The sequence below is a fragment of the Hippoglossus hippoglossus genome, chromosome 3 (genome assembly GCF_009819705.1).
Source record: "Hippoglossus hippoglossus isolate fHipHip1 chromosome 3, fHipHip1.pri, whole genome shotgun sequence".
Classification (NCBI taxonomy): domain Eukaryota; kingdom Metazoa; phylum Chordata; class Actinopteri; order Pleuronectiformes; family Pleuronectidae; genus Hippoglossus; species Hippoglossus hippoglossus.
Window position 1 is genome coordinate 6,068,600 of NC_047153.1, and position 18,246 is coordinate 6,086,845.

The following is an 18,246-nucleotide window of genomic DNA, read 5'->3' on the forward strand; positions in this document are numbered from 1 at the left end:
CAGATACCGAGAGAACAGAGGCGCCGCGGCTCTGCTACGTTTTATCTCTGTCTGTGGAAGACATTTCTCATTTTGAGAAATTGAAAAAGACATGAATACAGAGTCAGAGAGTGATGGAGTCCAACAGGAATAAATCTGCCCCTGTCATCCTCTTAGATTCTTTTATTTTGTGATGATAAAAGTGAAAATATACTGTATTTATAAATATATAAAGGTCAGATACATTTTACGATAAAATACTAGGTGGACAGTAAAGAATTATGTTTACTTACTTTATTTCTATGGTCATTTATACTTCTACTAAACTATATTTTAGAGATATATCGATCTTTTTATTCCCCGACTTTTATCTGACAATTAAAGCAACTGGTAAATTTTTTGATCCATAAAACATGCGATTTCAAATCAATTTACTGTACGTACCTTAACCTTTTTAAGGGTAAAGGTTGTTTCTCGATGTTGCACCAGCAGCATCTCAGACCACAAAACAAATCCTTCATCAGCCGCACCCCCCCCACCACCAACCCTCTGTGTTCTCAGCCTACACAGTCTATAGGTGTTGTAATGTCACTGTCCCTAAACACAGTCACAAACACGTGTCTTGCTTTGGGTGTTTGAACTTCGTTGTGGTCTGATCCAGTTGTCGCTGTCTGGGTAGTGGGAGCGGGGGGGGGGGGGGGGGGGGGGGGGGGGGGGGGGGATAAACTATTCTAGATTATCTTTTTCTCAGCAGCCGGCATGGCGGCTAACAGCAAATAAAATGGCTAGCATCGCATGCGTAGCCGTGAATGATCCAGCTTTTGTTTACCTCTGTCTGAAATGTAAAATGCTTCATTATTATGGACTGCACTTTAACTCAGGTCTAACTCTTCTTCTTCTACATCTTATCTTCCAAAATTACCAAGAAGTAAATGTGCTAATGTTGCCATTATACACGGGAGCAAGCTTATAAATCATCCTTACTAGCCTTACGAGCTAGCTGCGACCTCAGGCCCAGTACAAATTTAACTAACGCAAATGCAGCGTAGGTGAAAAGTAAGAAAAGGAAACCACTTCATACATTTTATCTTAACGAGTGTTTTAAGAATAATATTTCATGAAAATCTATTTCTCATCAAGGCCGATTCAGCAGGAACCTGGAGGAACATCACGGTGTAACAGTAGCACATTTGTATTCTCCTTGGACAGCGTCCTTTACTGAGGTGCATCCGGTTAAAACACTCCTCAGTGTTGACTTTACAGAAGCAGGACTGTCGGCGTCGCCGCTCCGATGAGAGATCGTCCTCTGGGGAGGAAGAAACGACCTCTGTCCTCCAACAGCCTGACTCTGCTGCTTCTCACAGCGGGAACCTGACGACACCTTTAATTGTGCTGGAGAGACGCTGATTTATACGCGTGGACAGCAAATAGGTCAGTGTTCATTTAAATTATTATTGTTATTGTTTAGTTTGCAGTTATCACGAGAAAAAAAATATGAATCAACATCAGAAATCATATTATTAGTATTAGATCTGCCTATTTACCCAAATCTGCTCCAAAATGTAATGGGTGGTTCTTCTGGTCCTAAACCACACCCCCACAACATTTTATAGAAATGAGTTCAGTAATACATACTTCAGAAAACATAACCTTCTTTTGCAGAGGTCCCCTGATCTGATTTTGTCAGGTTTCTTTTTTTACATTAGCTTATTTGATGATACTTCAAAGACTGAACTGAAAGATGGCCGACAATGAAATTAAATTAGAGCTGAGCCATATGTCAGAGTGTGAAGTATTAAAGGTGACAGGGCAGCCGCCTCCGAGCGAGACTTAGTGAAATATGGTTTCCCCCTAAGAGTGAGATATAAAGGACAGAACTGTGCTAACACAAGATTGATTAAAATAGAGCAGAGTGATGAGCGGAGCGGCAGAGACGACAATAAGCTGCTCAGAATCTCTTCTCCTGCTACAATTCATTGCAAAATAAAAAGGTAGACGCATGCTTTCATGATTTCACACACACACAAGTAATGGAGATAGATGTATTGGAGAGTTTAGGACAATAAAGCACAACAACCACTGAACAAGCTCGACAACAGATCCAGCTCCACATGCAAATCCAACCTGCTGATGAAATACTCGTGACGTTGTTAAAAGCTCAGTGGACGATTGTTTGGTCAAACTACTGTTGTCAAGGTGATCGGTCATTTGCATCAGAGCAGTGAACATTAGAAGCTTCACAAGTTATAGTCTCAACTGTAGGAAATGTACACGGTGGAGTAAAAAGGCCTAATGGAGGTTTCACTGGGCTGGAAAAGGACCCAAGCAGGGTTTAGAAGGGGAGACTGTGTGTGTGTGTGTGTGTGTGTGTGTGTGTGTGTGTGTGTGTGTGTGTGTGTGTGTGTGTGTGTGTGTGTGCGTGTGCGTACGTGCATGGTCTTGGTAAAACACATGTGGGACATAAATGTGTTTACACAGTCACATTATGGGGACTGGTCTTCCTTATGGGAACAATAAACAAGCCCCTGTAATAGGGGTGTGTGTGTGTGTGTGTGTGTGTGTGTGTGTGTGTGTGTGTGTGTGTGTGTGTGTGTGTGTGTGTGTGTGTGTGTTGTTTGCAGTGCAGTGTGCTCGCCTGCTGGACACCTTAAACACACTTTAAGTGACACATCCCTCACTTTACATCTGTACTGTCTTCAGAACAACACTAAGAAAATTCATCCTGCAGCTATCAAAACCTTCAGAAATGACCAAACTGCTGTAAAAAGTTAAAAGTGAAACCCGTCTTCATGTTTTTTCACATGTAATAACCTGTGTTTTTCCACTAAAATATCATGTGTACTTACAAAATAGCCATGAATACCTTTAAAATGTCCAAGAATACCTACTTTAAAGGTGAAACTTTAATGAATCTAACAGGTAATCCATAACCAACCCAATTTACAGCAGAGATCATGTCACAGGGTCAATAGCTCGCCCCTGATTAACATGTGATTATTCTGTGCAGCTTGTTCTCCGTGTGCAAATTCATCCCTCTCCCTGTTCCTCGCTGGTAGAAAAGACATCCCATGTGACCGTGTGATGAACAATAGTGCATGTGTGCTGCTCCTCCCGCCTGCTGCTCGCCGCCTATAAATAGGAACCACAGAAGCTCGGCATTCCCAGGTGGAGAGAGGAGAATGATTATTAAAAACACAGGCGGCTCTGTGGGGACCAACTGGCTTTTCTAGTCCTCGCGCTCGCTCTCCGTCTGTGCCTCTCTTTAAAAGCACCATCCAGGTCTTAATCAATACCGCTGTTGCATCTAAGAAAAATGCTCTAGGCAATTCCCACTGTGGCTTTAAAGGAGCTGCGGATGAGGTGCAGCGGGGTAAAGCTTGTTTTACAAAGGGGATTAAAAAAGGTTGTGTTAGGATGGCGTGTGGGGAAATGATGGACAGCTGAAGGTGAAGTCTAGCGTCACTGAAGTGTCACTTAAAGTTTATTTTAGACAGTTTATTTGGAATTAATTCATCAACATTTACAACCACTAAAGTCAGTGTTGGAGGGAATCACAATGTGTACAAACAGGCTTTGTCCTAATTCAGGGGTCGGATCCTTCGGAGGACGACACAGTTTAATGAGTCGATCAAACTGAGACACTCTGGTCTACAGAGGATTCCCTGTTTGTCTCACCAGCTCGTTCCGTCCTTACCATTGCATCTGTAGCTCGGCCGCCCATACGGCTGATTCGTTCCTTTCCTACCATAGGCTGGCCCGAGAGGGACCCGCCCTCCAATGCTTTGTTGCTCGGAAACGGAAGCCGTGTTTGCAGCAGCCTTTGAAACGTGACAACATGGCCGCTCCGCTGTGACGCAATCAGGCTTGAAACGCAGCCTCCGAAGGATGCAGCCCAGGGGACGAGGCTCCAGTGAACCGGTCTGAGTCCTGCACACGACGCATAACAATCCATATTGACCTAACAAATTCAAACAATTCAGTTTCATCCCGTCTGTTATTCCAGAAGTTGTGGTTTAGAAATGAAACTAAACCCGATAGATTACAGGCAGATTAGGAGCAAAGCCACAATGTCGCCTGTGACGTGTGTTTCTGTGTCGGCCCGACGCATGCACCTTGTCCACGTATCTCCGTGCCCTTGGCTGTGCGGAGGAACAGTGAAACTAATTACTGGCTCAAAGGATCCTAAATTGAATCCTAAATTAGAAAGGGAACACCTCCCATCGGTGGCCGGTGGAGCAGCGGACTCCCTGACAGTGACTTGACTGGAGGAGGGGAAATTGGGAGTTAAGTGAGAAAGGAGGACTTATTTTCAGTTGCGTTCTGATTTGAAACAAGACTCAGTTCATAGAAAGGTGAAAATAAGGTCATTTTTTATTTGTTTGTGCAGCCGACTGACAGATAGTGAATGAGCAGCTGTCGCCTCGACTCAGAAACTACAAACACTCTGAGCTTTAATTTCCCAGGCACCAGACAGTGTCTGAAACAAATGTCTGGAAACTGTTTATCAGGAGGTTCAGTTACAACCCAAACATCGTCAGCGAGGAAACGATGGACTGACGATACCAGCACATGTTCCATAATCCAACTGTGGTTACAGCACGAGATTAAACTGCATGTCCGGAGAAACACATTTTATATATTTGAAAGCTTTTACATGAGCTGCAAGAACATGGAGATGGAACAAGAGACAGAACATTGACTGAGGAAACCTTAAGTATTTTACATGAAATCCCTAAATGCCCAAATTAACAAAATATAATATAAACAAATATTCAAGTTTACACTGGATAGTTAATGCTTTATAAATACAAGGCAGCACACAACTGTCTACACAAATACTGTGCTATATAATAGTTTTGTTAACTACAGGAAGTTGTCACCTATCTCTTGAGTTCTACACGTGCAGCCACTTATAGCTTTGGTTTCACGGAACATTTATTCCATGTTTGAGTATCAGTCCCTTTCATTAACGTCAACAGGCAGATGTTTCTAATAAAACCTCTCTGATAAGAAACCAGACGAGAGTTCAATGAAGTAAATCTCAGGAGGAGGAGGAGCCCAAAGCAGAGCTAAAAGAAAAGCAAATATCACACTTAAAACTCAGCAGTTGCCCAGAGATAAGATTCAGAATTAAAGTTTACGTTGCTTTGTGTCTCCTGATCAACCGTGAGCAGAAACCACCTTTTAGGTCAATGATACGTGGCGGTTGTGTGTATTTATAAAGCTCCTTATGGCCCAGTAGCCGTAAATCAACACCAGCAGCTTATGTAGACAAATATTTACAAGCGGACATGTTGCTGGCAGCACCAGAGGACAAACAACACACACACACACACGACTTGTTGAGTGACTGACATGTGCAAAAAAGAGTTCAAGTCCCTCCCATTCACTGGGTCGTCCAGCACACACTGTGCCTCTGTGCCAAATCCCTCGCAAGACTGATTCCCCGGATTACACTGCTCCTGTCTCCAATCCTTCTTATATAACACACAAGTATATACACATGCATTCTTCTGCCGACGTAGAGAGACATTAAATAGATTAGAACACGTTGTTAGTGGTATAACTTCAGCCATTTGCATGTTCTACCCAGGACTTTGTGGGGGGGGGGGGGGGGGGGGGAGAACATCCTTTGTGAGTCTGTTTGTGTGCACGTGTTTGTGCACATTTGACCATTGTTTGACATCAAATGCAGCTGAAATAAAAGTAAAACAAAATAAGTGCTGTGAAAATAAATCTCCTCGGGCTGTAACTCATGACCACGCACAGGATACAGATGGTGAACGAGGGGAAACAAGAGCAAGCAAGTGTAGCAGCATAGCCTGTGTGTGTGTGTGTGTGTGTGTGTGTGTGTGCGAGTGTGTGTGTGTGAGAGATTTGCCTGAAGTGTCCGTGTGTGTCGTCGTCCTTGGAGGGGTCCAGGTCCTGAGTTGAGAGCAGGCCTGTTTCTTCGCTCTGCTCCTGCTGCTCAGTCATGCTCCTGGCCCTGAACACACAAGCACACAGCTCGATGTTAACAGCAGGCATCGCTCCACCGGACTTTCATGTGCACTCGTACAACAACAAAAAAAAAGATGTTTGCGTTTGTTTCCAGATTTGGCTCCAGAATAGAGTTCGTCCTGTAAAAGTTAACGGGGCAAACCGGGTGGACTCTTGTCTTCAAAATCAACACGGCGCTGATGCAACATTCAAAGTCTGATTTCTGCTGCTTTGCACTACATTAAAAATCTCTGCTCAGCAAAATAAGGCCGTGTTCGTGTAAATGGGGTCAACGCTCACCCAGATGTAGGAGAAATATATAACAGCGCCTCAGAGGTTGTGCAGATGGCTGACCTGACGCGCTGCTGGGAGCTGACGCAAACCTTTCTTAAAAAAAAAATGTTTTACACTTCACACCGAAACTATTTGGAAGCAAATGCCTCACGAAAAACAAACGAGAGCCAAAGAAAGAAGGAGAAACGAAGGTGGTTGGTTATGAGACGCATAATTAAAATTAAAAAAAGGTCCAGTGAAGGAATGATTCATGTAAAGAAACAGAATCACAGCTTGATGGATGAAATGTGGCTCAGGTCGTTCGAACGGCTTAATGCTGTGATTTGCACACGTTGGTAAAGTGCAGTAAATGGCTTCTGGTGGGAGGAAAACAAACAGGTGTGACCCTGACCCTGAGGTCCCCACATGAACACGAGCACCAACACTACAATGTGACTGGATGTTATTTAACACAACTGATAAAAGAAGGATTTTAATTATCAGTGTTACATTTATTGATATTAGATTCCAACCGCTCATCCATTACTTTGAGCTGTTTGTGGTTTATTTATTTATTTATTACCAAATTTCAAATCTGTTACTTTTATCTGTTAATTTTAGATAAATATTGTGTTTAATTAACTATTTCAACAGTTTATTTTGTAGCAAACATTGTCATCTGTTTCTCTGTTGACCCAAAATCTAAACAGTCAACCACGTCAACTATTAAACCATGATTATTCTATAATTATAATTTCAATTGTTTATCTGATATCTTAAATAATGAGGTAACTATTTCAACCATTTCACCTTTGCTTGTAGCTGAAGGATCAACAGTTAACTCATCTATTGAGGTCAGGTCTCCTAGTTCTGTTCTTACCGACTATTTTAATCATCTCTATAATGTTTTCTTGTTTTACTCTTTTCTCATCTTCATAAATAAGGTTTATCATTATTAATTATTCAATTATTCATCAATTCTAATCAACTTTTCCTTTTCCACAACCTTCCTAACACCCCCTGACGTCTTCTCACCCCCCGAGGTTCACTTTCACCTGATTGGAAAATACTGATGAACATGAGAATTAAGAAGAACAAAGCTGGTTTGACCCTTTAAATGTTTACTCTGTTGTTGTCGGCCTCTTGCAGCTCGAGTTCTGGAAAAGTTTTAAACCTTCTATTATGTAACTTCTTCCTCTCGCCTGCACAACAAATGTTTCTTTCTCTTTCAAAAACACACGCACACACGAACACACACCTGCCCTGTGCCGTGTTCTCCTCTGGGAGAGGGGAAGTCGTTACCACCTGTTCTGGTATAATTACAGGTGCTGATGGAAACAGGCTCCCACATGCACTTTCCAGCGTATTATCTCTAATTGGCCAGAAGCTTTACGTCAGCCGCTGACCTGCTCAAACAACAGGGACTTCCTGGTGCGAGAGGTCGCATCTGACTGGTTATCTGTCATCAGGGAGATGAAGGGCCTGTTGTCACAGATAAGGGGGGGGGGGGGGGGGGGGGGGGGGTCTGGTTCCAGATGTGGGCCTCAGGGCAAAGTAAAGGCTCGTGGTGCTGCTGCAGTTCTGTTGAAAACACGGTTCAAAGTGGATCTTGTAGTTGTGCTGGACTTGAGGGGAAAGGGTTGGATTGAAGTATTTTAATATAGAAGAAATCTCTTAAATCAACACAAATATATATCGAGGCAGCTGAAAAGAACTTTACATAATTATACATTTTTTAAATCCTGATTAAGTCTATGAGGAGGTGAATTTAAACTTGTGAATAAGTTCATATTTTACTAGAATTGTGAAAGTGGTATTCTGAAAAGAAGTGAAATTACCTCACAATGTAACACGACATATAACAACTGTGTATCCATGACTTTTAAACCATAGACCTAAATATTAAATAAGTAATACTAGTGAATAAGTTAATATTTTACAAGAATTGAGAAAATGGTTTGAATGAAAACCTAAAGAGGATAAATTATTTGCTGGATCGTTTTACTGTGTGAGGAAATTTTGCAGGTTTTTCTCCATTAACCAAAAGTGTTAGCTTGTTTCTGCCTGTTTGTAAAAGCAGAGGAAATCACTGTGACAGAGATCCAGCCTCCAGACACATATTGGTTCACTTCCATTTACTCAAGCATGACAATCAGATTGCAGCGGCATACAATTTGCACAAGATTGTGACCGGTCACCGTCGGTCAGCTGCCGAGTTTTTAGTTTGGGTAAAGAAAAAATAAAACACGATGACCCTTTACCTGACAGAATGAACTGAGAGTTCTGGAGTGTTAACAACAGTCAATTTAATTCCACTTGTAGTAACAGTTTGTTTAATTCTCTCTGAATAGTGGATGAAACAAACCTCTCCACGTCGGCAGCAGCAGCCACCTCTGTTGTTAACACAACCACTCAGCGCCTCTTTCTCAGCTGTTGTATCAAAACCGCACCAATCAAGATAAATACTAGTGATTGGTCCCACTGCAGTCTGAGTGGGGGGGCGTCAGACTGAATGAACATGAGATCACTGATTGGTTTGGTTTGCAGCCACAGTTAAACATCGATGACTCTTCTGCTGGATCTGCTCGGCTCAGGTCCAACTTGTTCACACCAGTGATTTTTGAAATGCTGAGACCGCTCCTCCTCTCCTCCTCCTCTTCTCATCTCCTCCTCCTCTCCTCCTCCTCTCCTCATCTCTTCTCCTTCTCCTCTCCTCCTCTCCCTCTTCCTCACGTCCTCCTGCGTCTCCACAGACAAACATTTTGTGCTGTCACAAGATGTCCTCCAATCCAATAAACTAATCTCATTAAGGTCCTGGGATTGTTGCTGAGGAATCACTGCTCTCTCTCTCTCGCTCTCTGTCTGCATCTGCTCGCCCATTCCTGAAGCCCTTAACGCTGAGGTGTTGTCACAATCTAACATCGAGTCCATTTGTCAAGCAACACTGTTCGATATCGCTTATAAGTACATATTACTTTGTGTACACATGCAGTACAAGCTACTGACGCTATTGCCTGAAATACTGTCTGTACTTCTTTGTCCCTGGTGGTTCTCAGGTCCTCACGTGAATGTGAAAGTATCACATCCAGATAAAATTAACTAAATCCCACTAAGTGTTATTTAATGCACGTCAATAACAGCTAAAGTCTGTGCTGAGTGCAGAAGTGTGAGATTTACACAACTTAAGGAGAGACACGACTTTGTGAGTGATGTGTGTTGCTTTGTTTTCACAGTGTGTCTGTGTGTGTGTGTGTGTGTGTGTGTGTGTGTGTGTGTGTGTGTGTGTGTGTGTGTGTGTGTGTGTGTGTGTGTGTGTGTGTGTGTGTTAAAGCCAAGGTTCAACACAATGTGAAGCTGAGGCTGGGTTTTTCTTATTGTGAGAGGACGATAAAGTTAAAGTCTCACACAGGAGGTTTATTTCATGTGTGTAACTTCAAACTTAGTAAAACTGCTATTGGATCTTTAACAAACTATTTGCAGACTTGGCACCAGAGTGATTTCATGTTTTTCCTCAGTCATCCCTGGATGTTCTGCACATTAACTCGTTCACTAACACAGTCACGGCCCATGAACAGAAGCAGCGACTCAGCTTGAGACCTCCTGAAATAACGTCCCCATTGTGCGAGTGGCTCAGATCGGCCTTTGATGGGAAGACGTGTGTCAACACACGTCTCTGGATGTTCAAATAACTGAGAAGTACATGGAGACACATACGTGACTGTTCAGTGTGAAATACAAACAGGATTTCAGGGGGAAAGGAAAATGAATAGTTGTCTTTTGGTCTAAATCTAGTGAAAAGCAGGAGGATCTTTATTACTTTGTGTAAGAAATGTTACAGAGCAAACTATATATAACTGTCAAAAACCAATACTGGGCATCATACAAGTCATTATGTAATTATTATGTATGACTGTTCCTGAAATGAGTCTGTAGCACTTACACTTTTTATCTACACTTTATCTTTTAATATCAAAAGAAGAGAAGTCAGGTTCAAATGGGAATTGAAGCGTTTCTTCAAGATAAAAGTGTAAAAATGATTCACTTGAAGAATTTATAATCGTTTTCCGTGAAACAAGGGAGGATACAAAAAAATGATGAAGATGCTGAATCACACTTCTCATGAATTGCACAAGTCTGTTGTGGTGTAATCACTTGACCGTTTGAATATGCACCAAAATTTAGTTTTAACATGTTCCTCTAACACTGGAATAAAATTAAGATATTAGAGCATCTGACGCTTGTAATAAAGTGACTCTGAGAAACGTGAGGTATGAAATGTTGCTGATAACATAAAATCATTAGAATTTAGATATTCAGTTAAATTAACTAGATTTTAATGTGCATTTACTCTACAGCTGTTCCTGATTCTCCTGGTAGAGATATGATCAACAATCTTCTTCAATTACGTCTCTGATGATGATTTTACTGAGGAATTTAACAATTTAACAACTGTGTCGTCCGCAAGATCTTTTGAACCCAAGGTGACGTCTTCATATCTGAAGTAATGTGTTGTTTAGTCTAATTAACAGTGTAAAAACAAAAGATAATTACTGTGGTGATGGATCCTGATCGTGTACTATGATTACAACATGACTGCTTGATAACTACTCACATCTTCCACCATTACTGACAACACCTCCTCAAATCATTTGTCACTGCTGCTTCCTTCATCTCTATCAGACACTTTCTTATGTATAAACACTTTAACCATAGACACACTTTCCATTATGTTACAGTTTCTTCTAATCAATGTTTTAAATACTGATGTTTTGTTGATGTTCTCAGTTACTCGCAGCATCTACTGCACATTATTTCCCCTGTTTATTTTGTAGTTTTACTCTTGTTGAGGGTTAAGAACAGAGGATCTCGCACTTTGTTAAGATCTATGAGACAAATTGTGATATGTGAATATGGGCTATACAAAAAAAATACATGGTAACATGAGTAAATATTCATATCGGAGAAGCTTAAAATTACTCAACACGACTGAACTAAACTAATTGTTTAGTTATCCAATTAATTCATGTTTAAACAGCACCCCCCCACTGATTAAAAACACACAGTCACGCCTGTTCTCCTCATCTTCATCACTGGTGCTCTTAATTTCTAAAGGTGTAACGGAAGCTCCGCGCCTCCTCTCCGCCGCTTGACTCCTGTCTCCTGTCTCCTACCTGAAGCTCCGCGGCTGACGAGACGTTTTCCGCAGGTTCGTCGCCCCCGAAACTTCTCAGGTCTGCGACTCGTGAGCAAACATCGGACTCTGTCACCGGGAATCGAACCCACGGAGGAAATGAATGAAGCTCCGGCTCTGAACGAACCATGAAATCCTGAGAGACGCAGCGGTGACCTCCTCCTCCTCCTGCCAGTATGTGTGTGTGTGTGTGTGTGTGTGTGTGTGTGTGTGTGTGTGTGTGTGTGTGTGTGTGTGTGTGTGTGTGTGTGTGTGTGTGTGTGTGTGTGTGTGCAGGGGGTTGAGCTTCACCTCCTGTTTACTCACTGACTGAGGATTAAACTATTTTCTTCTCACACTCAGAATAACCCGCTCACGTTGATCACTCAGTCACGTGTTCAACAGGAAGGAGAAACAAAAGCTGTTTGAGTTTGATTGAAAACCAATCAGCTACTACACCTTTATAATAATAATAATACTTATCATATAGAGTTTTACAGGACATATAAACACAGTGAAAGATACTAAAACAATAAAATGTTAAAAGGGTTGAAGCATCATTAAGAATATTATAAAAGAAAAGACGAGGTTGAATAAATGTTTTTTAAACAGGTAACACATTTTTTCGTGTTTATTTATTTATTATTCTGCTTTCAGCCCCGTCCCTTTGTTTATAATAATATAGGTTTCTGAAACTCCTCAGCAAATATCAGCTCGATTAGTCTTTCAAAATAAACGTTGAGGTGAGGTTTGATCTTTGTGCGACAAATTTACTGTAAACTTTCCTCATTATTTCCAAAATATTTGCAGGTATTTGGCTGTAAATTCTGAGGGGATTTCCAAAGTCGGTTGGTTGGTTTATTTGTTCGTTGTTTAGTTGGTTGGTTGGTTGGTTGGTTTGTATGTTTGGTTGGTTGTTTGGTGGATTAGTTGGTTGTTTGGTTGGTAGGTTATTTAGGTGTTTGGTTGATTGGCTGGTTGTTTGGTTATTTGATTGGTTGGTTGGTTTGTTTGGTTGTTTAGTTGGTTGGTCGTTTGGTTGGTTATTAGTTGGTTGGTTGTTTTGTTGGTTGGTTGGTCGTTTGGTTGCTTGGTTGGTTGGTTGGTCGTTTGGTTGGTTGGTTGGTTGTTTTTTTTGGTTGTTTGTTTTGTTGGTTGGTTATTAGTTGGTTGGTTTGTTGGTTGGTTTGTTTTGTTGGTTGGTTGGTTATTAGTTGGTTGGTTGGTTGGTTATTAGTTGGTTGGTTGGTTGGTTGGTTGTTTGCCAGCAGGATTGTACAAACAGAACAGATTTTACACAAACCTTGGTGGAAGGTTGGAACGTGGGCCAAGAGAGAACTCATTTCTCAGAAATCTTTCTTTAGCTTAAAAGTTCTAATGATTAAATATTTAATATCAAATGGCTGCAAATATTAGAGAAATGTCTACAACAAAAAACTGAAATCAGATTTGTTTATTCTGATTAGTTTTTTCTTTCCTCTCCCAACAATCATCTGTTGATTCCACAGTTTTATCTTATGGCTCTTTGAAGGCGTCCGACCTCTAAACCAACTGTGTGTGAATAGTTCAGACGATGAGGAATGTTGGTGACAGACAATTAGATGATTGACACAGTCAACTTATCAAAAAAGTTAATAAATATCAAAAGTGTTGTTATATTGACAGAAAATGATTGTCATTCCAAAGCAAAACTTAAAGAACTGACTGTGACACCCGGCACCCTTTTGTTTCACAACATTATAAACCTCATTCATTTAAGGAGGTGGTGATAGTAAACAAACAAGTGTCATAACATCGGGATCTGGTCACATGATGAAGAAAGAAACTGAATAAAAGAACTGAACACCGTCAAGAAAGTAGAAACAGAATCTCCCGCATCATAGACGACACAAATAAAGATGGAAGAAAATCATATATAAAGAAATCTCAGCTAAAAACCTTGAGCCACTTTCCACCCAGTCACGTTACAGTCAGTTCAGACTCTGGCGCTAAAGACAGAGTTATGATTCAGTTTGTCTCAATTTCAGTTGCACACGGGGCTGGATAAATTATTGCAACAGCTGCTGATGAATCTAAACTGGTGTAACAAACACAACACTGTTGTTCTGGTGGGTCACGAGCTCACCTCCTGCCGAGAAGCTGCATCTGTCCCCTTTGGTCCAGAGTGCAGGTGTGAGAAGCGGCTAAATATACTGAGTCTGGAGAAACCATCAGATGACACATGCTGCTCCCTGACCTGCTCACTCAGCACGACGCGCCCTCACAATGTTAATTTAAACCCGACACTGACTCACTCATTGTCACTCATTTCTAAATGTGTTTATTCATTTCCCTTATGTCGTAATTTGGCCAGAAGCCTCTGTGTTTTTTTTATCCAGAGGCAAAAAACGTTAAATCACTCAAACTGGATCTCAAACTGCAACTGTACATATATAATAATATCTTTAGAAATTTGGTGTAAAATATTTCATTGCATTTTGCTGTTTTAGAAGCTTTTTTCAATTTGAAGTCTTGTTTTTCTAGATTTATAAACAATAACTGTTAAAATCACCACTGGTGTTAAAGTTTGGCCCAGTCCACGTTGCACTGGGCCCAGTTTAAACATCTCACTCTGGATCATCTGCCTCCACCTGCTCAGTGTAACCCGTGATCGACACACCACACACTCTGCACCTTCTGCTGCTGCTGACTGACCTGGCTCTGCTGGCTGCTATCCTCTGACTGCAGTTACCATGAGGAGGGCGGCAGTGGGGGAGCTGGTAGTATCTGTCCTGGCCTGGGGCCTCGTCGGCGGGCAGGGCCTTAGGGCTGGCTGCGTAGATAGTGCATCCCATGAACACCTCCTGGAAGTCGACCTCAGCGTCCCACGGCGAGCGGATGAGAGGCGTCTTCAAGGTATCCTTCCTCTGAGCGGCCCGTCCGGTGCTGATGCCAGCCAGCTGCTCTGTGGAAAAGCCACTGGCTCAGCACTTTGCTATCTTAACCCCTCCTTCCTCCTGAATCCATCCTCCAGCCAAACTCATCCTCTCTCTCTCTCTCTCCCCGGCCCTCCTCCCTCTGCAGAGCCTGGAGCAGAGAGGATAATCAGATTTCACATTTACACTCAACAAAATCATCCCCAGCGTAATCACTGCCTGTCACTGATGTTGCATTATGCTAATGCACACAACATATTCTCAGTGGGGCAGTTAAAAATACCCACAGATAAAGTTGGAGGAGCAGCGACGTGCAGTGATGAACTGCTGACGGCTGCTCCGGCATAAACCTCAAGCTGCAACTACAATGATCATTTCATTTTGAAATCGTTTACTGTTTTATTGTGAAAAATTGATTCCATAATATACCAATGTCCTAGGGAATCTTTAAATTGCTTTATTTGTCCCTAACTCAGAGAAACGACATTTCATTTAATTCCTATAAAGTCCTGCAGGATTATTGAGTTTGACATATTTTAAAACATGAGATTAAACATTAAAAGCTCAGTTTTATGTAATAATTTGTCTGAAAAGGTTTTTCCAGAAATAAAAGCATAAAAATGATCAATCAATAAACTACTTATAAACTACCTGTTAACAGCTTCTTCCTGGTTGGTCTATTCATTGAAGGATCGATAAGCAGAAACACATTTGTAGAGGGAGGAAGCTTGAAGTGATTATAAGATGAAATAATTCCAATATATTGTGTTTAATGAAATTTGTATTGTGTTAAACTCATGGAAACACTTCATGCAGTTGTTTCTGACTGATCCTCTCTTCAGGGACACTGCTCTCCTGTGGCCAAAACCCACAGTGCAGTTTCTAGATCCTCCCAGTATTAACACTTTAGACAATAATATACATTTATTCAGATCTCATGCTTCTTGTTTTCTAGTGAGTTAAGTGTATATTGAAGAAATTTTGATTAAAAAGGTTGCATTAAATCTAGGAATTTGTTTAAAGTCCTCAACTCACACAGAAATCAACTTTGCAAAAGGCAAACTTATTGCTACTAAAAGTAAAGTTTAAAATGAAAGTTTCATGTCTCAACTCTCACAGCTGATGGATGTTTATTGTAGGAGCCAATCAGAGCTCAGTTCTATAAATAGGAACCAAACTTTGCCCGATGTGGAACAACAGATGAAGAGTTTTAAAGCGCTGAGGCAGCGAGTTGCTGCAGTTTGTTAATCGTGTTCCTGGATAAAATAGTTTGAATGTTAATGATTGGAAACATGTTTGAGTTTAATGGGCACAATAGATTTAAATTAAAATAAATTGGACTTTGGATCAAGCAGCAGCATCTCCTGGGCCGCAAGCAAAACCTTAAATATCAGTTTTATATTCTTCTATCAAAAGATGTAGATGTGTGGATTTAAAACATTGCATTTTGGTTGTAGGGTTTTTAAAAACAGTTGATGCAACAAAAGTGAATAAACTAAGTGACTCTTTAACCTGGACAATTTAAAAAGTCTTAATGTGGCTAATACATGACAAACGTCACACGAGGCCCAACTCTTTGAAAGTTATGGCTGTTGAAGTCGTCTCTATAGATCTCAGACGAGTCGTATAGACCTGGTATATAATGGTCTTTATGAAGAAATTGATTATTCTCCTTTCTCATAACTTGGTTTGATCTAGAATTAGATTTGTGAAGATACAGATGTGTGATCTTGTCTCTCTGAATGTGTTGTGATGTATTTGTACATATTTCGTGCTGGATCATTCATTGTTTTTTTCTACAGGGTAAATTTCCATTTGTTTTCTAATTGTGGGTATTTCCTCTAATATGAGTCACCTGCTGTCTGTTGCTATAATGAGCCGACGATGTCACTTCCTGTGATCACCAATGGCCTATATAACAAATAAGTGCATTTTTATCCTGGCCATGCATTAGCCACACAACTAAAGGCTTTTAAATTTTTGCACAGCAAGAGTATTTTGGTTTGTGTCCTTATTTTGCATCAACATGTATCATCGCTGCCCCTTGTGGGATTGTGTTTTCTACATACATTCCTAAACAGACGCGCTCCTTTTTCCCCTTTCAATAATTCAACAGTGTCGTTATCTCAGTTGCACAGCACCGACGGAGCAGGAGCCACTGAGCAGTTCCCAGGACAGATCAGTCTCATAAAAAGATTTATTTTTTCCAGCCCAAATTTACAAAGGCAAGTTACAGAGTATTGTATAAAAAAGAACCATGGTAATGTACACTTTACACAAACTCCTGACGGGAGGGAGAAAGGAGGAGAAAGAGGGGGAGAGTTCTGAATTTCTCACACAGAAAGAAAATGAAGACATTGTAAACATCCTTGCGAGTACCAGTCGAGGTACTGTAGGGAGGAGGAGGAGGGTGAGGAAGAGGGCGGGGGAGGTTTGTGTGACAGCAGGTGGGTCAGAAAAGGACAAACAAGCAAGTGTCTCTGTGTTTTCACAGAAGAATGTTCAACTAGGCACCAATTGAGACAACTGCTGGCCAATAAATATACTCTTCACCATGAAACAAATACAGTCCTGCAAAATACAAGAGCCAAGCACTTTCCAATATGTTGATAGCAAACATTACTTTTCTGGCTTTTCATACACTTTTTTTAGTAATATATGATTTTTCACTGGGCTTCGCTTACTACCGAGATAACATGACTACTCTCAGCGAGAGAACAAATGCACTTGTCACAACCATTGTCTGATAAATCTATATGTATGCAGTCAGCTGGTACTAAAACCCATCGACTTTAAAGACAACATCACAGCTGCCTAGATTACCCTCACAGATTAAGTACAAGTCAAACACCACCACATTCAGCTTGTTTCGCGTCAGCCATTCTTCTTAAAAATGCACAAAAAAAAAAAAAAAAAAAAAAGGTAAAAACCCTCTGTGAAGAATCCGCAGGGACGAGAAACCGGCGTCTGATTTACTTGGAATGTCCAAGAACCTCAAAAACGAAGCGCTGCCGTTTCGTGACGGTGAGAAATGTCTCGACAAAAAGGTCCCGAGGTGGTTTGACATGAGATCAACTGGTGGCGTGAAGACTCCTTCACTGTGGTAAATGGATAAAAATGAACTACAACATGGTGGGAGGGGAGATTTAACGTGATTGTAAAACCAATACAATCAATAAAGTTCAATTTAATGACAGTGCGGTCAAACTCTCATTGTAATGCTTTTAGAGGAACGTTCACAACCCACAACCGCTCAGTTTTGGCATTAAACCTTCAATCATTCTCTGTCCTGAACCGGCTCAACGCAGAAAAATGTGCCGATCTCACACCCGCAAACAGGAGCTCTCTCAAAAATCAATGCAAAAAGCACATTGGATAGAATTTCACTTACAACCCCTGAGGTACGAGAGACGTGTAATCTAAAGCCGACAGGGGACCTCTGGTGGGACAGGGCCGTGCTGACAGTCGCTCTTTGTGTAGATGTCAACTAAACCAGACCGGGTTTAATTTTACAGAGTGGCACCACCAGTTTGAGATCCAACGCAAAAAGGCCTCGAGCAACCAGCTTCTGTTCAGATGAAACTTTGAGCCTTCTGACTTCAGTCATGAGTGTGTGTGTGTGAGATCGAGTTCGCTCCCAGCTTTTCCCCGGCTCTTCCTTTTTAATGAAGTTCATTGTCTGTGTCGGATCGGTTCGTGTTGGCTCTGTGGTCGTAGCAGCAGAAAGAGGGTTTCAGGGGTAATTTCATGCACTTTTTGTTTAACGTGCCAGTAATCGAGCGTTCAGCGCAGGCAGCGACCAAACAAAGACAACCGGTGTCTGGCTGATCAGACTCACTGACCCAGTTTCTCAGGGCTGAACCAAACACTAGCTGCTGGCGAGAAATACCACGCTAACGACTGTCTGGGTTGAATGTGTGTCATGGTGAA

At 41.4% G+C, this 18,246-nt stretch overlaps 1 protein-coding gene and 1 long non-coding RNA gene across 5 annotated transcripts in view; one reads left to right on the plus strand and one right to left on the minus strand.

Annotated features, from left to right (window-relative positions):
* gramd2aa (GRAM domain containing 2Aa) overlaps nt 1-14,335 on the minus strand; it is a 28,014-nt gene extending 13,679 nt beyond the window's left edge. The window contains exons 1-2 of one of the 4 annotated variants that reach the window (XM_034581611.1): nt 14,096-14,335; nt 5,861-5,965 (exon numbers count right to left, since the gene is read on the minus strand). In XM_034581611.1, coding sequence (XP_034437502.1) covers nt 5,861-5,965; nt 14,096-14,235 — 245 coding nt within the window. In that variant the 5' untranslated portion in view covers nt 14,236-14,335. Of the gene's footprint in view, nt 1-5,860; nt 6,076-11,402; nt 11,632-14,095 lie in introns of those variants that run through there. The other 3 variants (XM_034581610.1, XM_034581612.1, XM_034581609.1) reach the window with 3 other exon arrangements.
* LOC117759478 lies at nt 170-17,682 on the plus strand. Its single transcript, XR_004613486.1, has 3 exons — nt 170-181; nt 15,401-15,412; nt 17,498-17,682. It is a non-coding gene; the product is annotated as an uncharacterized LOC117759478 (long non-coding RNA).
* Nucleotides 17,683-18,246: the final 564 nt, after the last annotated feature.